This window comes from Galeopterus variegatus, unplaced genomic scaffold, assembly GCF_000696425.1.
Source record: "Galeopterus variegatus unplaced genomic scaffold, G_variegatus-3.0.2 Scaffold754, whole genome shotgun sequence".
In the NCBI taxonomy this organism is placed as follows: Eukaryota; Metazoa; Chordata; class Mammalia; order Dermoptera; family Cynocephalidae; genus Galeopterus; species Galeopterus variegatus.
Window position 1 is genome coordinate 408099 of NW_007726865.1, and position 24200 is coordinate 432298.

At 36.2% G+C, this 24200-nt stretch overlaps 1 protein-coding gene across 1 annotated transcript in view; it reads left to right on the forward strand.

Moving 5' to 3' along the window:
• The window catches only part of PRIM2 (primase, DNA, polypeptide 2 (58kDa)), a 186048-nt gene that overhangs the window by 55550 nt on the left and 106298 nt on the right, over positions 1-24200 (forward strand). Inside the window, exons 6-7 of the mRNA XM_008572125.1 lie at positions 808-903; positions 3159-3296. Of these exons, the coding sequence (XP_008570347.1) occupies positions 808-903; positions 3159-3296 (234 nt within the window). The remainder of the gene's footprint in view (positions 1-807; positions 904-3158; positions 3297-24200) is intronic.

A 24200-nucleotide genomic window follows, 5' to 3' on the forward strand; every position in this document is an offset into this window, starting at 1 on the left:
TGAGGGTTGCGATCCGTTGCCGGACACGGAAAAAGACAAAAGACAAAAAAAAAAAAGATGGAAAAGACATTTAAATTTGTGTGTGGAGGCCATGAACAAAAAGGTGCTCTGATTGAGCATTCAGTACTGTCTATTGCTGAGGGTTGCGATCCGTTGCCGGACACGGAAAAAGACAAAAGACAAAAAAAAAAAGATGGAAAAGACATTTAAATTTGTGTGTGGAGGCCATGAACAAAAAGGTGCTCTGATTGAGCATTCAGTACTGTCTATTGTTTCAAGAATCCACTGGAGGTCTTGGGACGTTATCTCCAGGTTTTTTTGAGCAGGAGGATCTCTTGTTAGATACCCCACTTTGTGTGGGCCAGACTTTGTATGTTAACTTTCTCTTCTTTTAGTGGGGGGGACTACTGTGGTTAAACCACTGTTAACCTCAAGTAGGTATTTTAATAAATTAATATAGCTCTTGAATTGGGACAATGCTCATTTTTAGTCTATATTAACCTGAGATTGTGTAATAATTCTTTTCCTTTTTATTATATTTAATGTTTCTCTGTTACTGTTCTTTTGGTGTATGATTTCAGAAATTGGCAGAGTAAAAATTTGAAAGAATATTGAATTTAGGTTTTCTTGCGTATTTGCCTTCATTAGTGATAATGATTCAGTAATCATATTAGGAATGATTTGAGATATCAAGGCATTAGAGCTTTTTTGTAAAAGTATAGAATATTCACTAGAATAGGAAAGCATTTTATTGAAACTGAATGAGGACTTTTAATTTTTAAACAGTATAAAGTGTTTTCCTTTTAGATAAGCGATGAAGAGAAGCATCTACGAGAACAGGAGATTATGACCTCATCACCAAGTTTAAGTGGGACTAAGTTAGAGTTGGAGTCAGTTTATAAGGTATGTAAACATTAAAATATTTTCTAGGTTTTGTTAAATTTGTCACATTGAACATTATATACATACTTAATTAACCCATTTGTATAGTCTCTCATCACCATAGCTACTCCCTCTCCTGCATAGATAGGGTCCTCAGCACACTAGGGGTGTGCCATTATTCCGTGCTGGGCTGTCTTCTTACACAGACACCCTCCCCACCCTGTCTGTCTCTGACCCCCACTGCAGCCCATTCTCTCAAAGGAATACCTTCTTCGCATTTCTTGGGCTCCTTCCCCCTGTGCTGGCTGTCCCCTGCAAGGATGCCCTCATCTGCCATTAGACCCTAACATGCTTGTCAGATCACTGCCTTGTATGGAAGCCCTCTGCTCCTGGGCTCTGACACCATACTTTGGACTGCCTCCTTATGTGATCTCTCCCTTATTCCACTTGGGCTCTGACACTGTAAGCCTACTTGCTTTCCTGTGGGAACATCTTCCTTAACCTACTCAGAGTCCGGCCTCCTGTGCTGGGCTACCTTGATTTCCCTGACTACTCAGCACAGACATCTGCTTTGCATGAACCTTCCAAAAGGCTTTTGGACTGAATAGTTCCGGAAGAAGAAAAGGGGAGAGCTGAAATTCATTTTAAAATTTGGTAACTGCAACCCCACCATTTCCTTTGAAAAGAATGTACTGATCATTATTGGTGAATGCTAGTAGTTTAAACTCCTGCCTCCACATTAGCTCCCCATGCCAGCTTCCCTATTTCTACCTGTTGGGCCATCATTCGGTCAGCCATTCAAGCTTCGTGTATGAGATCAATATTTATTCCCCTCACACCATACATTTCTTGTTACTCTGCCTTCACATCATCTTTTCTTTCTGCTTGGGCATTTGTACTTCTACTGCAACCACTCTAACAAGCTAGAATCATAGAATATTATAGCTAAACAACTCCGAAGGGTCATTTATCCCATGTCTTCCTCCCCTCTCTCAGTTCTATAGATCTAGCTACTGAGGTTTACAATTTACCATTCATTAAATTTACCAAATCATGTCTAGTCAGTAACAGAGCTTGGACTAGAACTCACGTTTCCAAACTTATGTTCCCTTTTCTTGCCTGTATTATTGCAGTAAACCCTCTTACCTGCTTCTCTAATATGTCTTGTGTGAACTACCTGTTTGATGCAGTCTCACAACACAGTGCCACCCTATAGAGCTCAGTGACTTTCCGTGTGTGTCTGGTTGTTTTCTCAACCGAGTGATGATCTCTTTGAGGGCAAGTTGTAGAAGTCAGTTAAGTTAAAAGTTATCTGTTAAAAAACACATGATCTATTTATAGTGTAAGTTGGATACACAGAAGAATTTTAGGCGTATGGATTTAACACCTCCTTAAAACTTGGATGAATAGGCAATTTGGGGATCATTTTTCAACTAATTTTTTTCACTTCATTTTTAAAAAGAAGAAAGTCTATATTAGAGAGTGAGGATGATTTTCATAGTTTACTAATATCATAGTCTGCTCATCTCTTAGAATTTTAGGATAGTTCATAGGACTTAAAAAAATCTAAGTAGAGGGTTTTTTTTAAAAAATAAATGCTCTTGGCAAATTCTTATTTTAATAGCAAAACTGAATGTCTATTATTATTTCCATTTCTTAGTGTCGAGATTAGCTTTTCCAATATATTTCTCTAGAATGGAAACGTGATGAAGAAATTTGGAATTTCTTTACTTACAAGTAATTCTTAGCCCTGAATATGTTGGATATAAATTAGGATTCTATGTGCAGAATAAAATGTGGGCTATGTCATGTGAGGTGAATCCAGCTCTGGTCTTGAGTTAGGAGTCTGAAATCCAGAGTATTATAATTTGTAAATTCATAGGTTAAGGATAGAAGCCATTTAACTTGGCTTTTTAGCATTATTATTATTTTTTGAAACATCTGCTCAGAAATGAATGTATTTTTATATTGCTACTCCTTCCTACTGCTAATTATTTAGTAATAAAGAGTATAAATTGGCGTTTATGTTTTTCTTTTGGATCTGTTAGTACTAATGAATTTCTCTCATCTGCTCAGAAATGAATGTATTTTTATATTGCTACTCCTTCCTACTGCTAATTATTTAGTATTAAAGAGTATAAATTGGCGTTTATGTTTTTCTTTTGGATCTGTTAGTACTAATGAATTTCTCTCTTTAGACTTAATATAATGAAGACTTAGTAGGATTTCATAATGATAGGTGCTGACTTATGTTTTTCCGTTTCACCTGGATTCAGATCCCTTTTGCTGATGCTCTGGATTTGTTCCGAGGAAGGAAAGTCTATTTGGAAGATGGCTTTGCTTACGTACCACATAAGGACATTGTGGCAATCATCCTGAACGAATTTAGAGCCAAACTCTCCAAGGCTTTGGCAGTAAGTATAGCACTTTATTTTCATATTTGGCATGTTCACATTTTTAATTATATACCCTTGGTAATTTTGTTCTGTGCTTCTTTAGGAAATAAGTTAATTTAATTTTCAGTCTCTCTCAGTTTGGGTTTGTCTGACGTTTCGATTCAAGTTATACGTTTGAAGCAAGCAAATCATAGAAGTGATGCTGTGTTCTTTTTACTGCATTCTCTTGGATAACATGATTTTGATTCATTCCAATTCTGAATGACTTTATGAAAATTTATTTACCCATTCTATTGTTCATAGGCGTTTGGGTTTCGTTTTGTTTTGCTTGTTGCTACTAATACTGCTGCTGTGAACATTCTAGTATCTCTTTTGGCAAATGCATTTCTGCTGTTTATATGTCTTGGAATGGAATTGTAGGGTACAGGGTTTGTTTATGTTTAGCTTTAATGGATTCAAATTTACTTTAAACGAATTTGTCCTGATTACCTGTGGGTTGTTGAGATCTCTGGCCTCAGTGTCTTGGATTTGGAAGAAGAGGGACAGTGACTTGTCTCAGGCAGTGTTTGGCTTTCTCCTGGGTGGATCAGGGCCAAGCCTGGTTGAGAGGAGATCCAGAGAGCCCTTTGCCTTATCATACAGGAGGGTGGATGGAGTATATTGCCTGGGTACCTGTCCTGACAGCTGTGGAAGGGAGCAGAAAGGATGGGAAGGAGCTTCTTTTGTGGCTGTGGTGAAGTAGAGGTCTAAACTTACTGCTATGGTGTCTTTATTACTGTCCTTCCCAGTGAGGAAGGTTTTGACTTTGGAGTATGTAATTGACATTTTTTGGCTTTATAAATAAAGATATTCTTGTAGGATGAGGAAAAGTGCCCTAAAGTAGATTTTAAAACAATATTTTAATTAGTGTTAGAGGATGAAATAAAATTTTCTGAGGGAAATTGTAAATTGCTAGAAGAGTTTTACCCCAGGTGATATCTGAAAGCTTATTCTTAGCCTGTGATCATTTGATTTTTATAATATAACTAATCTGGCTTTTGAGCATGCTTTAGGACTTGTGAAAATTTGACATTACTTTCTCCTTTGAGAAGAACTCTTTTTTTACTCTACTGACCTATTTAGACTCACTTCTTCAAGGAGCCCTTTTCTAAGCCCCAGTATTATGCTAAGCGTATCTCCTTTGTGCTGCCATAGCACTCTGCACACTACCAAACTATAGTGAAATTATTCTAATTATGTGATTTTTCTCCCCAGCTAAATGTAAGCTCTTTGAGAGTAAGGGCTTTCTCTTAATTCATATATTCTATCTAGTGTAGCATCTGGCCCAGTGCTCAGTAAAATTTTGTTAAAGTGATGGATATTGAATAACTATACGAACTTCCTTTCGTTCATAGTTTATTGTTTTTGCATATGTCATTTGATCCTTATTACAAGCCTCTGAGATAACATAGATGAGGAAAATGTAGCTTAGAGTGGCTAAGTAATTTGTCCAAGGTTATGTTGGCTAGTAATCGCTGAAACTATGACTGGATCTCAGATTTTCTGATTGTAATTCTTAGGATCTTTTGATGATAACTGTGCCTTTGTAAGGAGTCCTATAACCAGCAGATTTAGATCTTCAAACTCTGAGAAAATATTGAAAGGTAGGTATGTTAGGGGTCCAGTTACAGAACAGGCAAAAAGGGTGATTTAGGAGGTATGGCATGATAGATTGATAGCCAGTTAATGAAATGAGTGTGGGAAAGATATATTTCTTTGCTTCATATAACACTTTTATTTTGTTTTTAATTTTAATTTAATTTTATTTTAATTTATCAATATACAATGTAGTTGATTTGAGTCCCTTTACTAATTCCTCTTCCCCTTCTACCCCCCCATCAATATCATATCTGTTCACTTGTCTCAACAAGTTCAAGGAATTGTTGTGATTGTTGTGTCTTCTTCCCCCCCAAATTGTTTGTATATTTATTTCTTTATTTATTAGCTCCCACAAATAAATGAGAACATGTGGTATTTCTCTTTCTGTGCCTGGCTTATTTCACTTATTTTCACTACCCCCTCTTATTGCCCTAGATTTCTTCTCTCCTTCTGAAAGAGTAATGGTTACTCTGTTAATTTGTTGCCTAGATTATCTGTCCAATGCTGAGAGGTGTGTTCAGATCCCCCAGTATTATCAGAGGGCAGATACTTCTTCTGTTACTCTGGAATGAGCTTTGTAGATAGAGACATCCTCTTCTATTCTTTGGTCTCTGCTCATGACTCTCCTTGTGTCAATGCGCTCCAATGGCTAGTGGACCATCTGCACAGTGGTTGTGGCATCTAGGCGCTTTGGCAGCCGCCATGGTTATTGTGGTGGCTGTGGTGGGTCACCCACATGGAGGTGATGTTTTTGGCATGCTCCTTACCTACTTGGTGGTGGTGATGGTGGTGTGCCTGGTTGTGGGAGGGGGTACGGTCCCAGACTCCATGCCTCAGGACCACGGGCGGGCCCTGTGGTGCTGGCAGTGTGCCTGGTTGTGGGAGGAGGGTCTGGTCCCTGGCTCCAAGCCTCAGGACCCCGGATGGGCCCCATGGTGCTGGCAGTGTGCCTGGTTGTGGACGGAGGGTCTGGTCCCCAGATCCATGCCTTCGGACCCCAGGCGGGCCCTGTGGCACTGGCGGTGTGCCTGTTTGTCCCCCTTTTCTGGCTTGGTAGCCTAGGGGACTTCTATTCCTTCTAGGTATTATAGGTGTTCTTTGGTGAAATGAGACCTTTACTAGTTAATATCAAACTTTGACTCTGGTTGTGGGTACTCTGTTTTTTTCTTTCAGTTCTGTGTTGGATTATTTGCTGTTCCCACCACTTAAACTCTGCTCTGAAACTAATTTCTTGTCCTTTGCTTAGTTTTAAAGAGGGAGAACTTCCTGTCGGAACCAGTACTTGAACTCTGTGGTTGACCTAAATTGCCATTTTGCTGTTGATTCCCTGGGGAAGGCTTTTTGTGCAGCTCAGGTTTAATGGTTGACTTTATAGAACTTCTGGGTTTAGTGAAATCCAGTGCACCCAGGTGGTGTAGAAACACTGGTCTGGGCCTGAATCTTTTCATCAAACTGTACCCCATGCAATTCTATATCCCTGACCAGTCTCCTCTGAGTGGTCCTATGCTGTCTTGGGGGCAGATCAGCTGTCTTGCTGTGTCCCAGTGTTCTCCTTGTTGGCCCCTCTCCCCCACTACCCATGCTGCGAACACTCCCCATGGGACGGGCTGTATGCTGGTCCCTTGCAATGACTCACTGGCCTGTGAGTGGCTCCTATTTTTCAATTGTTGTGGCTCCTTGCTCCTATGTGCGTCCTTGGGAACACTATTAGTGGTCTCGCTGGCCTGGGGGCCACCAAGGCCCTCTTCTCCCCTGCTGCCTCCAAGCAACTTCATCTGAAGGGCGTAGCTGCGCCTGGGGGCCACCAAGGCCCTCTTCTCCCCTGCCGCCTCCAAGCAACTTCATCTGAAGGGCGTAGCTGTGGCTTTTGCCAGCTCTTGCTCTGTGTGCTCTGCTGCTCCAGCCTGGAAATGACCAGGGCTCAAAACGGTTGGAGAAGTTTTTTCTTTCTCTCATCATGGCTTCTCTGGCCTACATGCACTCCTTACGTGTTTCCTCCTCTTCCCCTGAGCTCTAGTGGCCCCAGCTTGGCTGTCATTGCTTTTTAATAATTGTAAATTAGTTGATTTGTGGGAGAGAGTGACACTGGGGACTGTCTATTCTACCATCTTGACTGGAAGCTCCCGTTTGTCCTTTTTTTAAAAGCAATGTTCAGTTTAGTTCCATAAACTGTGGTTAAACATAATTAATTTTCTGGAATGTTTACTCTGGAATCATAAAGGAGTTTTCTTTTCACATTATTTGTGTCTAACTAGTTGATTCTTTGGGGTTTGGTTGATTAAATGTCTTTCTAATATAACTTCCTGATTATTTAATGTTATTTTAAAGTGATTTGCTGTGAACCAGTCAGTGGTGCAGCTCATCCATCAATGGGCAAGTAGTGGATAACACACCTTCACCTCCACCATTACTGTCAGGCATCAATCTATTTATTCTCCCATGGTATTGATCTGTAGGAAATAAAACATTGCTATTGAAAGCCATCAAACTAACAGAAAAAAAAAAAATTCATTTTGGGGGAAAAAATAAACACATGCTCTTTCTACCTTGATACATTTGTTGACTGGGGATGCTAACTGTAAGTTGATCATTGTTCTATTTGTGATGTATTGGTTTGTTAAACCCTTCATAATGTCCAGTTTACAATTTGTTGTACATATGACAAACATTTCTTTAACATATATCAGGTTTACTGTACGATGCCTGGGTAGTATGGGAAATGGGAAGTTTATCAGACAGGACCCTGGCCCTCAAGAACTCTCTTTTCTAGTGGGGGGAGGGGTAAGATGTACATTAAGGACTCAATGACTAGATAGCAAAAGAGGAGTGGCCTGAGAGTTGTATCACCTAAGCTCAGAGAATTTTGATAAAAGATGGAGTTGATATTGGCTTTAAATGATTTGGCTACAGGGAGATGAATAGCTTGCAGAGAGTAGGAGAGGTAAATGGTTAGGTGCCAGAAAACATGGGCTATGTTTGGAGAATGGTTGGTGATCTGACTAGTTGGACTTAAAATCTGCAGAGAAGAATAGTAGAAGATCAAATTGAAACAGTGGGTATCAGCAACCTAATGAGTTTGAGTTTTAGTCTGTATGCTGGTGGTTTCCAAACTTTTTTGATTGTGCTCCCTCAGTTAAAATATCACACTCCCCTAATGTACAGATGTAGCCATTATAAAATGGTGGTTTAAAAAAGAATGAGAAAAAAGTATGAATAAATATTAGTAATTTTCCCCCCCATTTCAGTAGGTCAGTTTGCATATATCCAGTTTGGAATCACTGTTGTAAACTGCTAGCATTGTCACTGGAGATATATTTTAGCAATAGGAATGTAAACAGATTTGGGAGAAAAAATGATTTTGGTATTGGGTATGTTAAGCTTATAGGATTAACAGGTAGGACATTCTGGTAAATTTGAGTTGGAACTCAGAAGAGTGCTTAGAGATTCATACGTGGATTTGGAAATCACCTACGTGGTTGTGAAATTTGAAGCTAAGCTAGTGGGTGCAATTTCTAATGAGCAGGGCATAAACAGAGAAGAGTACGAAATACCGAACTGAATGTGTTTTTAAGGTTGGTTGTGAAGATCAGGCGGGTGCAATGAGTTGACTACCACAAATAAACAAGTCATTACAAGTAAGTCTTGGCCTCTTTCTTCATACATGTGGCTTATTATTATTATTTTATTATGTATTATTTTAGAAAAACAAGGCTACATTCACAGATAGTATTGATTAAGAGTTATTTTCCTGTTTGAGTGAAATATTCTAGGTCTCATTCATTGAGAAAAAATCTGTAGTGTATATGAAAGTGCTTTGAAAATTCATGCTATATATATGTTAAGAGTTCATTTGAAGGACTAGTTCTAATGTGAAGAATGATACTTTAAAAGTTTTTTTTTATTTTTCATTTTATTTCTCTCCACAGTGCTGTGTATGGTTCTGTATCATGTGATTTAAGAGTTCATTTGAAGGACTAGTTCTAATGTGAAGAATGATACTTTAAAAGTTTTTTTTTTATTTTTCATTTTATTTCTCTCCACAGTGCTGTGTACGGTTCTGTATCATGTGACTATGGAAATTATTGTTGGTAAATATTTTAAGGCATCCCTCATTTCAAGTTTTCTTTGTTTTCTAGTTGCTGGCAATTGTTAGCATATAGACGTAGACTTTTTAGAGCAGTGTGTTTGCTATTTTACCTCTTCCTTGCTAACTAGAATGTAAACTCTAGGTTTATAGATCTTGTCTTAGTTTGGGTTGCTATAACAAATGACCATAGACAGGGAGACATAAACAACAAGCATTTACTTTTCACTGTTCTGGAGGCTGGGAAGTCTAAGATCAAGGTGCTGACAGGTCAGGCCTCCTTCCCTGGTTTGTAGATGGCTGTCTTCTCATTGTATCCTCATGGTTGAGAGCAGAGAGAGAGGAAGCAAACTCTCTCATGTCTTTTTATAAGGGCACTAATCCCATTCATGAGGTCTTTACTCTCATGACCTGATTACTTCCAAAGGCCAACAGATATTCTTGCTTGATCTATTATGTACGGTAAGGCCTAGAATGATGCTTTCTTTTGTTAAAGTCTCTCTATAAAACTTACCAATCAGGCCTCTTCATTTTGCCTATGAAACCTTAGCCCCAGAAAGGTAAGTGTATCTTACCAAAACTCATGCAGCTAATTAGTGAAGCATCTGGATTTTTGTACACAGGATAGGTGTACACAGGGGTGAGGGGTGTAGACCCCAAATTCAATTCAGTAACTTATGAGTATTCACTGTGTGCCTGGCAGAAACACTGGGCACACAGGTATGATTAACTCCTTAAGTTCAGTGCCCTTTTTACTATAGTTTGTTGCCTCTCCCCAGGCCCAATCAAATACTTTGTCCCTCTACTGCTTTCTCTGATTCACCCTAAAGTAGTTGTTTCTATTGCATATTTTATCTACTGCAGCGGCTCTGCAGTAGAGATTGTGCTATATTCAAGTTAGTTATTTCTCATGCCTAGTATAGTGCCTTGTGAAGAGTAGATGCTCAGGATCTGATGGGTTACCTTGTGAGAGCTGCATGTTTACATTCTCCCATTTGATGAAAAAACTGAAGTTACATGGGGTCGCATTTCCGTGTACTGTTTATGAAAGAGTAAAATACCCAATAATATGTGCAAAGTGCTGTACATGCAGGATATTTCTGAAACCTCAATTGTAAATGTTTATGACCTCAGAATACTTCTTCTTCTTTTTTTTTTTTGTCTTTTTGTCTTTTTTCGTGACCGGCAACGGATCGCAACCCTCAGTGTTGCGCCCGTACTGGACCGGGACCGGCTACGGGATCGCAACCCTTGGTGTTGCCCCCGCTCCTTGCTCAGCCAGTGAGCGGCCGGTCTGTATGTGGGATCTGAACCCTCGGCGGGAGCGCTGCCGCGCTTCCCAAGTGGCGCACTGTAGCAGTGCGCCACCGGGCCGGCCCCATGACCTCAGAATACTTCTGAAGAACTATTGCAGTTGGCTATAGTAGTTAAAATTTTTACTCTTTTGATAGTTTTTCTCTGGAGTATGTAAGATGTGAATTTTATATTTGCTTTGAAACTTATGATGCAGTATAAACCAGGTTTAAACTCTATCTACCTTGAGAATAGCAGCTTCATTCTTTATGGTTGAACTCTCTAGAGTAATCCTTAGGTTACTACTTTTGTGGTCACTTTTGTGGTTTTTTCTCTCTCAGCAGCTTCATTCTTTATGGTTGAACTCTCTAGAGTAATCCTTAGGTTACTACTTTTGTGGTTTTTTTCTCTCCTTAGGTTACTACTTTTGTGGTCACTTTTGTGGTTTTTTCTCTCTCCTCCTTTTCTTTTACAGAAAAGATGAGACCCCTCCGACCTCCTTTATAAATACTCCTGTTTTTTGGATAATTTATCGTATGTAAGAATTGTAATTACCCATTTTAAAGTCTCAGCCTAGATTGCCTAGAAAATACTTAATATTTTTATATGTCATTTATACTTTTTTTTCTTCACTGAGCTTTGTTGCTTTCATCGACACTGAGTGAACTGAACACAGATTTTATCCCTATTACCTACTTGTGATGAGAAAATAGCAGATTCAGTTGCTAGGAAACAGCTGAATACTGAAATAGTTTTCTTGGGCGGGGGTACTTGTAAATTCAGTTCTTTGACAGTTCTACTCTCATAGAGCAAGAATTTATTCAGTCACTACAAAGAAAGATGCATCACCTATTAGTTTTCCAATTTAAAAATTTTGCATAGGGGTAGCTAGGAATATGAAAAATGTTACAGGATTGATTAAGTGTTGAGAGAGTAATTTTTAACAATGACTGGACATTGAAAAGTAATGATTATTTTTATGCCTTTGAGTTTCAGTTTTCTTAAAGTTTTCATTCATCATTAATGAGAGAAAGTGGGAGCAAGAACAAGAGAGAAAGACATCCACAAACATATACACATGACGCATAGGAATTTAAACCAGAGTGAAATACTATGTTAATTAAACCCGCTTTCTCATAGAAATAAGATTGGCTACATACTATATTAAATTACCCATTTCTGCTCTTTTACCTACAATGTTTAATAATTATGTGCCAGAGAAAGAATAAATATTAAAAAGAAGTGTTTGGTTGTAATCAGTTTGACTTTCTTTTATAACTGTCGTTTATTTTTGTCAGAATTTTAGAATGTTTAGAAAAAAGATTTTTATTCAAGTTTAATTTAGTAACTTTTGAGTATTCATCATGTGCCAGGCAAAAACATTGGGGATACTGGTATGATTAAGCTTTCAGAGTGTTCAGAATTGGGGAGAAGCAGCAGTAATGGGGGGGAGATGTACATGGTTGTCATATGTTGTGGTTAATAGAAAAAGAAGTGTGTACCAGGTAAAGAGGCAGCACAGGAAAGAGAGTGATGAACTTAGTCTGGAGATTGAAGAAAGAGCTTCAAAGATGTCAGCTCTGAGCTGGGTTTTGCAAGTTTATCTTAGATGTGAGCAATTTCTTGACCTTGTCTTTTTGGGGGTTTAGAGGGTGGGGAGTAAGACCACTGCTATTTTTCTTTATTTTTAAGTTCCTTCTTATTTCTTCCTTATCCATACCCATGGCTGGTAATGAGCCTTGACATTTATCTTCCTCCCTGCTCCATTCAGGCAGGTGAGTACTTTCCATATACCAGTTTCTAATTCTGTACCTTCAAATTTCACTGCTTGTCTTTAATTGCCCATATACATTTAGGAACTTGTCAGCTAGTGCCGAATCTCCCTTTTGATTTACATGTATTGAGAATCCTGTGTCTCAGAAATAAAAATCTTATTAAGGTTTTATGTCTTTATCCAAGTGACAGAGAATTGCCCATATACATTTAGGAACTTGTCAGCTAGTGCCGAATCTCCCTTTTGATTTACATGCATTGAGAATCCTGTGTCTCAGAAATAAAAATCTTATTAAGGTTTTATGTCTTTATCCAAGTGACAGAGAAAAAAACCCTTGAACTTAAGCAGGCAGTATATATACTAAAATTGGAGTGGTGCACAAAATGTTATCTGAAATGTTCTAGGAGATAATGTGTAAGTTTAAAACAAAAATAAAAACAAAAAATGAAAATTGAGACTAGTTGATACTAGAATTAATTAAGAAATGATAGAATTGAGAATAACTAAATGCACAGGCTTGGTTTCAGTAAATTTTTAAAGGGTACTGCTAAGAGTGGAAGTAGGTGCTTTTTGAGACTCTTGCTGTTTTATATACAGTCTTTATTTTTTGTAATTTTACATTTTAGGGTATATTTTAAAACATGGTATTAGGTGAGTTTCAGTGTTTTCATGACTACATTTTAAAAGAGAAACCTATCATACAGTTATGAGACTTTAGAAATATCATGGAATGTACTTAAGCTCTGGTTTAAAAAACATTGTTTATCCTTTGTTACACTATGATTTTGTTCATATCCAAAATTATATTTGTTGAGTTGCAAAATAGCCAGGTGTACAATGTCTGTGAGCTTACTAAATTGAGATGTGAATAAGGCAATGATCTAGAAAACAGAGAATTGAACATAGAAAAAGATATAGGAGACAGATTACTTGCTCATAAATTTGAAACAAGAATAGCAAGCAAGATTGGTAATCAGAATGTTATCTTCTATAACCATCCCATCAAAAATTCCACAGTTACCATGTTGACTGTTAAAGTCTGGAATAACAAAAAGATAATGAAATAATGTTCAGTCTTTGAGGAAAAAACAAACTGATATAGCTTTGGATTTTGGCAGGGCAGCTGTAATCCTGAAGGAGAATAACAATTTCCATTTATAGTCTTTTCTTCCAAGTAGCTTAAAGCTTTGTAAGTACCTTTTCCTTAATCCTTTGGACTGCTTTTGAATTTTGTTTAAAATATTAAGGAAATCATCTCTACTTCTTGAAGATGGCTGAAAAAAGTGACATACTGAAAATCATAGAAATTATTTCTTTGCCTTGATGGCTCCAGTGTTTTATGTTTCTACTGTTATTTCTTAACACTTTATTTATTCTTCAGCAGATATTTATCAATTGCATATGATGGTGAGGGAGACAGAAAATTTTCAGTTTCATGTGGTGTTGAATCATTCTTTTGAGGTCAAGAACTACTGAACTTTACTGAGTTTTGCTGAAGAATTGGCCTGCCAGGTGATGATAGTGGTGGTAGTGGTGATGAAGGCAGGTTTCTAATTTTTTTAATAAGCACAATGTGTGCCAGTCATTATTAGATTTGTAATATGCATTGCCAAGTTAATCCTGTTGGCAACATCATGAAGTGGTTATTTGCATGAATTTTGCCGATGAGGAAACTTTGAAAGATTAAGTAAGTAATCAAAGGTCACAGTATTAGTTGCTGAGCCAGAATTCTAAGCCAGTACACCTGAATCCATAGTTTCTGTGCCCATGATCTTTAATATGTCTTCCTCTTTGTGGGACGTAGGTGCAAATATGATTCCTTTTTTTGTTTTCTTTTTTTGAATCACTGTTGTTGAGCATAAATGCGTCAGTCAACACCTTGGGAATTTTACCTGTTAGAAATATCTTAAACAAGTAGATTAACAGTGGTTTAAACAAGTAGGAGTTATTTTTCTCACCCAACCTGAAGTAGGTGTTTGCTCATGGTACTGCAGTGGTTCAACAACGTCCAGGCATGTCTCTTAAATCCTCTTATACTTGCCTTATTATTATTATCTCTCACCATGTTGGGAAGATCAGCTGCCTCTGCTCTTCTTCATCAGGGGAGCAAATGCTTTCTCAGAATTGCTGACCTTTACTCCTCTTCCTCAGCAAAATTGTGTTTATGTCTCTTTAGCCAGAACTGTGTCTCATGGCCTCCTTTGTTTGGGAGAGCAAATATTTTATTTCATTGGCCACTTTTGGTAGAGTCAGGCAGGGGAGTAGGGGTTGAGAGTCAGCTAACCTGGGTGTTGACCACAAGAGCGATCAGTTTTGCTGAATTTAGGTGAGATGAAATGCACTTAAATACAGGTGGATTGGAAGAGAATTTTCTTGATGTGTACCTGGTGGGCATAAGCTATACTCCATGGTGATGGTAGTATCAGAAGGTGATAGTATCGCTGATGAGCTAATGGAACATATCTTAATATTCAGATAAATGGGCTGGTCATCCTTAGCAAGTTGACAAGAAAGGAGAGGGTGTTTAGGGAAAAGGCACTTGGAATTTATTTTTTGAGAGATACTAGATTGAGGGAAAGAAAGTAAAATCAAGAATGTGTTAAATCCAAGTGAGCCTTGTGTGTATCAGGGGCTCAGTAATAAATGGCTAGTCAGATTTTTTTGTTTTTAGTAAGTGTTTTTGAAATCATCAGGTTGATCTTATCACTTTTTTTATCTTTATTGCTGCAATTATGCCTTTATTTTTTTTAATTGAAACATAGTTGATTGTACATATCTGTGGGGTACAGTGTAGAATATCAATACCTGTGTGTAATATGTGATGCTCAAGTCAGGATAAATAGTATGTTCAACATTACACTTGAATTACTAAATCCAGATTGATTATTCTTTTGAGTGGTGGAATACTGCCTGGATTCTCTTGGCGATGGATTGTCTCTGATACTTCCTGTTCTTGTGTCTCAAGGTACAAAATATGGCTGTGGAATGTAGCAAGGGAAGGTGGGAAAACACCCTTTGTTATGACTTTGAAACCTCTGAGTTTGCTCAGGCCTCACCAGTCTAAAGGAGAAGTCTGCAGGCAGTGAAGGATGTTGCAACAGATACAAGTTTGTTGTTATGTACTCTGTTGGGCCTGGGTGCCTGGAAGATTGGCAAGGTAGTCCTTGTCTGTATAAGTTACCTACCTAGCATACCCTCATTTCTGAAAATCAGGTTCCTTTCTTCATTATTCCTTCATGATAGGCTGCTCCACTGACAGAGGATCATCAATTTATTGTTATTTTAGAGTGACTTTGTAGTATTTTTGGATGGAGAGTACAAGTTGAACATCTCTAATCTGAAAATCTAAAATCCTCCAAGATCTGAAACTTTTTGAGCACCAACATAATGCTCAAAGGAAAGGCTCACTGGAGCATTTTGGATTTTGGATTTTGGATTTTTGGATTAGGGATGCTTAACAGGTTAGTTATCTGCAAATATTCCAAAATCTGAATAAATCTGAAATCCAAAACACTTCTGGTCCCAAGCATTTTGGATAAGGGACATTCAACCTGTACTTATACCACCTCTCTTTATAAAATCTTTTTTTTTTCTCCTTTGGATAAGGGACATTCAACCTGTACTTATACCACCTCTCTTTATAAAATCTTTTTTTTTTTTCTCCTTTTTTTGTCTTTTTCCGTGTCTGGCAACGGATCGCAACCCTCAGTGTCGCCCCCGCACCGGACCAGGACCGGCAACGGGATCGCAACCCTCGGTGTTGCTCCCATGCCTTGCTCAGCCAATGAGCGGGTACCAGTCTGTATGTGGGATCCGAACCCTCGGCGGGAGCGCCACCACGCTCCCAAGCGGCGCACTACAGCAGTGCGCCACCGGGCCGGCCCTATAAAATCTTAATATGTAAGAAAACCTAATGTTCTTTACCCTAATATGAGTCTAACATATTCTTCAAAAATGCAGTTTTGTCTTAACTCTTCAGCCTTATTTCTAGTGTGTCTTTCTTCTCTTTTTCTTCGCCTTTTTCACTTTCTCTTAGTGATAAAGCACAGCGAGGCATTTAGTGGGAAAGTGAGTTGGGGAGGAATTTATTAGTAAATAACACTTAGTTTTGAGTATAGTGAAATGAACTGCTATGTCAGTAATAGCTTATTGAAAATAACATGAGAAATAAAGAAAAAATTGTACAATGTGTTTACATTAAATTGCCTTGGGGCAGTATCCTACTCTGTTTTGTTTTGGGACTCTTTACTGCATTAATTTATTTACATGTTTGTCTCATATCACACTTATACATAATTGTCTTTATATCTTTAGCGCTTCCTAGTATAGTATTTGGTGTCTAGGAGGTGCTTGGAAAATGTTTGTTGACCTGAACATTCACCCTCCAGTTTTCCCCAACTATTTCTTGAAGTTGCCTTGAAGGAGATATCAATATGCAATATATTATAGTACACAATATACATTAATATATTAATGAATTATATATCAATAAGTAGACTATTAATTATATAACAATATATCTTAATAAGAATATTATTATTTCTTTAAAGAAATATCCATATAGTAAAGCCTGCTCTGGGGGGGAAGAGTGACCCAATTTCTTGACAGTTTTGACTTTGGTACAATAAAGTATGCTATTTAGTTAAGATGGTATAAAAGAGGTAACATCGCAGATAAAATTCTGTACTCAGTGATCAGGGAAAGTAAATTAGGGGTATGGAGTAAATTGACAAGTCAGGAGAATTTATTGTACTCTTTACTGTAAAGGGAGAAGAAAAGCCATGGCTTATAATCCCCAATATATTTTAAATTCTTGAAGACATAATTGACTTTTGGAAACATTGCAGTCTCGTAAGTGAGGAAATTGTTCCTGGTTTTCATGGGAGGTGAATGTCTTGTGAGGGAAGCTCCCATTTACTGATTTATATCCATGGAAACCAGTGTGAGTTCTTTTCTGTTTCTGGTGATGAACCATAGTTGTTGTTTTGATTGTTTGATCACAACTTTTCTCTTTTATTGTGTTTTTGTGGCCAAATATAATTCATGGTTCCTCCAGTTTAAGTTGTAATTCCTGCATGTAACATTGCCGAAAGTACATAATTCATGAGTGATTAAAAAAAAAAAAAAAAAAAATCTGAGTGTCATTTGTTGGTGGATTGGCCAACAATTTGACATTTATTTTGCTTTTAGTACATTCTTAGTTTGTGAGAGTACCATATATTTGAACCCATCATTTTACTTACAAAGAAAAATCAGTGTTAAATAGAATCTTGTAAGTATCTTTGAAAAAATATAATTAAGGAACATATAAGGTTTGAATTATAGTGTCAAACTGTTCAGCTACACTCTTGGTGCATTATGATGTTACTAGAATAATCAACATGTTTTAGATTTACTTCATAATTCATTGTGCTTTGGGCATGAATCCATGGTTCGGTGTACACACACACACACAACACCCATTGTATACACTGCAATTTTATGTTTTTAAACTTTTCCCCTCATAGCTCTGCTGGTTTGTCACAATATTATGGTAAGAAAGATAACTATTTCTGAGAAGATGCAACTAGGCAATAATAGGTAATTTAATCTAAATTAGTTTGGACCTAATGGACAGGTTTTGTCTCCAGTTTAGATAATGTCTGGTTCTTATAAATATGTAATTCTTCACTAAAAAACATCCAAATATTGATTATATTTTACCTTTTGGTAAGAACACTTTAAGAATTATGAGAAATTTGAATGCCCTGTTCCTTCTACTGTAAGGTTTGTTAATAGAAAACTGTTCTGTCCTTTATATGCATTGCAGACTATTGTCTCCTTCTTGGTCATCCTTTGGAAAATATTAAAACTCCTATTCTAAGTTGTGTGTGAGTGTGTGTGTGAACAATGGAACAAGGGACTATTTCAGTTATTTTCTCTCCCCTAATTAGTCTGTTTGCTTTGACTGTGTTTAGTATTTCTCTTTAATGCCACGCTTGGCATCTGAGGCATTGAAACTGACATTTTGTTAAGAAATGCCTCACAATGGGGCCTCCTTTTCAGCAGCTGGGCCCCAGTTCACTTAAGAATTCCTCACTCCTGGTTTCACAGTCTGGTTCCTTAAGTACCAGATAAACTCTTCCCATGACTATCAAACAGAAGCCATCAAACAGAATAGAAGCTATTTGAAATAAGAGTATACAGGTTTTTTTTCCCTTGTTACAGATTTGCAGCATGTCTTTGGGGAATAAGTATAGTGAAGATTAAAATTACACATGGCCACATTATTCCTTTGGTTAGAGATATAGTAGGTTATTTTTTTAAATGTTCATGAGCTCTATTTTTTTTTTTTGGCAGCTAGCTGGTACAGGGATCTGAACCCTTGATGTTGGTGTTGTGACATATTTTTCTTTTTAATAATTGTTTTTCTTATTTGCTTTTTGTAATATGATTGTGCAGTATGCTTTCTATTAGTATTATGTTTTTGAATTTTAAAAACCAACTTTACTGAGGTATACTTACATACAGTAAAATTCGCCAATTGTAAGTATAGATTTGGATGAGTTTTGATATATGTATATGGCTGTATAACCATCACTATAATCAAGATATATTTCCATTACCTCCAAAATTCTCTTGTGCTGTTTAGCAGTTAATCTCCGCCCTCCTCCTTGGCCTTGGGCAAATACTCATCTGCTTTCTGTCATGGTAATTTTATCTGTTTCAGAATTTCATATAAATTGAATCATACAGTATGTATTCTTCTGTGTTTGGCTTTTTTTGATCTGCATTATGTTTTTGATAATCATGTTGTTTCATGTATTGGTAGTTCATTCTTTTTATTGTTGTATAGTATTTCATTGTATCAATATACCACAATTTGTTTATCCAGTTCCCACTTGATGGGCATTTAGATTGTTGCCAGTTTTAGCTATAATGAATAAAACTGCTATGAACATTTGAATAAGTACCTCTGAGTGGAATTGCTGGGTTTTATGGTATGTTTAACTTTATGAAAAGTTGCCAAACTATTTCCAAATTGGCTAGACCCTTTTGTGTTCCTGCCAGTAGTATATGAGTGTCACTTGCTCTGCAACCTTGCCAAAAGTTGGTATTGTCAGTTTTAAATTTTAATTATTTCGGTGGGTGTATGATGATACTCATGGTGGTTGTAATCCCTAATGACTAATGATGTTGAGCATCTTTTCAGTCCTTAATTGTCTGTCACTTGCTCTGCAACCTTGCCAAAAGTTGGTATTGTCAGTTTTAAATTTTAATTATTTCAGTGGGTGTATGATGATACTCATGGTGGTTGTAATCCCTAATGACTAATGATGTTGAGCATCTTTTCAGTCCTTAATTGTGATTCGTGTATTTATGTTGCTAAAGTGTCTGTTTATATCCTTTGTCTGTTTAAAAAATTGGATTGTCTTCTTGTTATTGGGTTTTACAAGTTCTAGCTATATTCTGTAGACAAGTTGCTGTGTGTTTAAATACACACATGTACAAATATATATATATATACACATAAATATGGATGTGTATGTGTATATATATGTGTGTGTGTGTTTTGCATTTTTTTTCCACTCCGTGAGTTGCCTTTTTATAGTTTTAACAATATCTTCTGAAGAGCAAAAGTTTTACGTTTTGATTAAGCCCATTTTATCAACTCTTTTTTTGTGGTTCATTTTTCATCTCAAATATTTGCCTAACCAAGAGCAAAAATAATTTCTCCTATATTATCTTTTAGAAATTTTATAGTTTTAGCTCTTACATTTAACTCTATGATATATTTTTGGTTAATTTTTATATATGGTGTGAAGTAAAGGTCAATGTTCATTTTTTCACTTATTGATTTACAGTTTCAGCATCACTAGTAAAAAAGACTGTCCTTTTCCTATTGGCTTTCCCATTTTTCACCTTGTTAAAAATTATTTGATCATGTAAACATAGGTATGATTCTGTGCTTTATTCTGTTCCATTGACGTATATTTGTCATTATAATAATACCACCCTGTCTCAACTACTGTAGCTTTATGATAAGTTTTGAAATCAGGTAGTGTTAAGTGTTTCAACTTAGATCCTTTTCAAAATTGTTTTGGCTACTCAAGGTCTTTGTAGTTTCATATACATTTTAGAGTCAGCTTGTCAATTTCTACAAAAAAGCCTGCCAGGATTTTAGCTGGATTGCGTTGAATCTGTAGATCAATTTGGAGCGAATTGATATCTTAACAATATTGAATCTTTTAATCTACAAACATAGTATATATCTAATTTATTTAGGTGTTTTAAAATTTCTCTCAGCAATGTTTTGTANTGAATCTTTTAATCTACAAACATAGTATATATCTAATTTATTTAGGTGTTTTAAAATTTCTCTCAGCAATGTTTTGTAATTTTCAGAGCAGAGGTTTTTTATATATTTTGTTTAGTTTATTTCTAAATATTTTATGTTTTCTGATGCTTCAGTAAAGAGCATTTATTTTTTTTTTTTACTGTCAATTTTTTTGTTGCTAGTGTATAGTAATTGATTTTTTTTTTCTTTCTTTTTTTTTTTTTGTTTGAGACCGGCCGCACCACGCTCAGCCAGTGAGCGCACCGCGGCCATCCCTATATAGGATCCGAACTCATTAGTTTTAGTAGTGTCTTGATAGATTCTTTAGTATTTTCTACATAGATGCTTGTGTAGTCTGTAAATAAAGACAGCTTTACTTCTTCCCTTCCAATCTGTATGCCTTTTATTTATTTTTCTTGCTTAACTGGCTAGGACCTCTACTACAATGTTAAATAGAAGTGGTGAGAGTGCGTTCTTGCCTTATTCCTGATCTGTGGGGTGGTTGGGGGGTACATTTAGTCTTTCACTATTAAGTATGATGTTAGCTATAGGTTTTTAATAGATGTCCTTTTATCAGGTTAAAGAAGCTTAGTTTCCATTTTACTGAGTTGATTTTTGTTGTTGTTATGAATGGGTGTTGAATTTTGTCTGATGCTTTGAGCATTTATTTATTGATATGATAATATGTTTCTAAAATTTTTTAATCTTTTATTGTGTTTGATTACATTGACTTAAAATATTAAATCAATCTTTCATTCGTGGGATAAACATACTATGTCAAGACATTTTTTTATATACTCAATTGCTGAATTTTTGGCTTTATTGTGAAGGTTTGTTGATGTACAGTTTTTTTTTCATGTAATATCTGTCTGATTTTCTTATCAGGTCAATGGTGGCCTCATAAAATGAGTTGGGAAGTGTTTTCCCCTTTTCTGTACGCAGTTCATACAGCAGTTTAGTATAAACCATACAATTTATTGCTGAATTTTTGGCTTTATTGTGAAGGTTTGTTGATGTACATTTTTTTTTCATGTAATATCTGTCTGATTTTCTTATCAGGTCAATGGTGGCCTCATAAAATGAGTTGAGAAGTGTTTTCCCCTTTTCTGTACGCAGTTCATACAGCAGTTTAGTATAAACCATACAATTTAATTATTTTATATATGGAATTATATAAATAGCCAACTTTTTCACTTCTTTTTTCCCATAAAATAGATCTTAACTAAGTTTGTGTCATAAGCTGGCTTAATATTTCACAATTAGAAATTAATATTTTTAATAATAAGATTTTTTGAGAACAGAGGAGAAAAAGCTCTGTGATTTTTAAAAAACTTAAGTATGCTACTAATTTTAAGACAGTGGGCCTTTTTGTAGAAAATTAGAAAGTATAGGAATGTGTGAAGACAAGCAGTTATATAGTTTATATTGTTGAGGTAATATATTTAACATTCAGAACCCATTTTTTTCCTTAACATTCTTTCACAAGCATTTTCTCAAAATATTATAATTTTTATTAACAGGATTTTTAAAGACAATATAATCTATCACATGGAACTACAAAAATTTACTTCAATATTGGAGTTTTACCCTGTTTCTGACTTTTTGCAATCACATATAATGCTGTGATGAGTACCTCTTATGCAAGCCTTTGTTTTTATTTCTGATTTTTAAAATATAGACTTAAAAATTAAATTATTGGGTCAGGGAGTCTAAATATTTTAAAACTCTTTATACATTTAAGGAACTACTTTTCTATATACTACTTCAGTTTGTACTTCCCCAGGCAATGTATAAGAATGTCTGATTCAATTCTTCAACTATATGGGATTTTACAATTAAAAATCTTGACTAATGTGATAGGTAAAAGTAGTATCTTATTGCTTTTAATTTCCATTTCTTTAATTTCTTGGGAAACATTTTTTCAAATCTCTTGAAGACCTTTAGACGAGTCACCCAGAAGAATTATGCAATAGAAATATTAAAGGGAAATAAATATATGAGAAAATAAATTCCTAAAGTAAAAGAAAGAGAAATGGAGAAACAAGGGCATAAAGCTATAGATTTCACATACCATAAGGAAAGATTTAAATGGTTTCATTACTTTACTGGGAAATGAATAGAGTGGATGGATCTTACATTCTGATTTCTTCAAAAGATGCCAACACATTGTAAACTTAGTGAAAGAACTTCAATACTTATGTTTGCATTTTATGGCTTATATCACTGATGAAAGTTTTTGGGGAATAGTTGGCTTATATCATTCATGAAAGGTTTTGGGGAATAGTTAACTGTTATCTAAAAATGAGTATCTAGAGCATGGAGGAAGAGACCATGTTCAACCTTGTGACTATGATATTGATCCACTCAAACACAGTAATTTGAAAGTAGTGAAAGAAAATAGCAGTGAAGCTAAACTATATGAAGGTATAGGCAGAAAATTTGGTCTTTACGGTAAATTTGATAGATAATAAAATTTAAGAACATGGACAACTGACAAAAACTTAGGGGAGAAGGGAAAATAGATGGGAGTAAGTTTGAGTAGAAGTATGTTTTGGTGGATAAAAGAAAATGTGAACTTTTAAATACAAACTTGGTGTATGTCTTTTCCATAGTGGGTAAATTCATTTATAACCTGTTTGTTTTCATAAAACATCTCAGGCAGCTTACAACAAAACACATTGAAATAGTAAAAGAAATAGAAAATTAGAACAAATGAGCACATATAACTCTGAAGTGTCAACATGGATGCTGTGATTAGGCTCCATATTTGGCCATAAACTTCCTGGGAGTAAGACAAAAAGGAAACCAGTCATTTATGTAGAAAGGAAGGGCTGTACCAGTTTCTGAAATCTAAGACTTAACGACTGTGTTGTGTCAGTTAAGTAAAAATTTTTACCGATGATGGATATTTAATATAAAAAACAATAAATCATCGAAGTGGTCAGATCTTCCACTATATCAAGACTCTTATTAAACACTATAGTAGACATATGTAATTTGAACTCTTACCTGTATTCTTGGTTTTTATGTATTTATCTCATTTACGTAGTGTTTATTGAGAAGCTGCTATACACTCAGCTTTGTTGCCAGGGCTTTGAAGCATACAGATGCACTCTTTGTAGTCTCCATATCATGCAATTTAAGTGCTAGACAGGAAGGCAAATGAACAACAAGAAACTCATAGAAAATAATTAAATGTAATGTTTAAGGTACTTGCTTAAATACATTGATGTGGACTGTGCAAATTACTTGATCTGGCTCTAGAATCCTTTGATTAAGTGGAGAATAAGTCATGGGATAGGAAGAAGTTCTATCGGAGAGTTGCTGTGGCAAGGATTGGGGTGCACCTGGGCTTAGTGGAGAATGTTGAGGCTACTTTTCATATCATCAGCAAAGGATGATCACAAATGATACCTATTCAAAGAACATGAACATTTCCGACAGTTGAGAAACATAGATCCAAAGGAATGGATTGTTTTTTTTCCATCTTGGAATTCCGAGTTCCTACCATGTGCTTTGCATATTATAAAGGTTCAATAAATACTTATTGAATGAAAAACTAAAAGGAAAATGGGAGAGAGGTGTTTTATAATGATTTGTAAGGAAATAAAACATTAATCAAATACAAAATAGAAGCATTTTTTTTTTTTTACCTTTTTGTCTTTTTTCGTGTCCGGCAATGGATCGCAACCCTCAGTGTTGCGCCCGTACCGGACCGGGACTGGCAATGGGATCGCAACCCTCGGTGTTGCGCCCGCACCTCGCTCAGCCAGTGAGCGGGAACCGGTCTGTATGTGGGATCCGAACCCTCGGCGG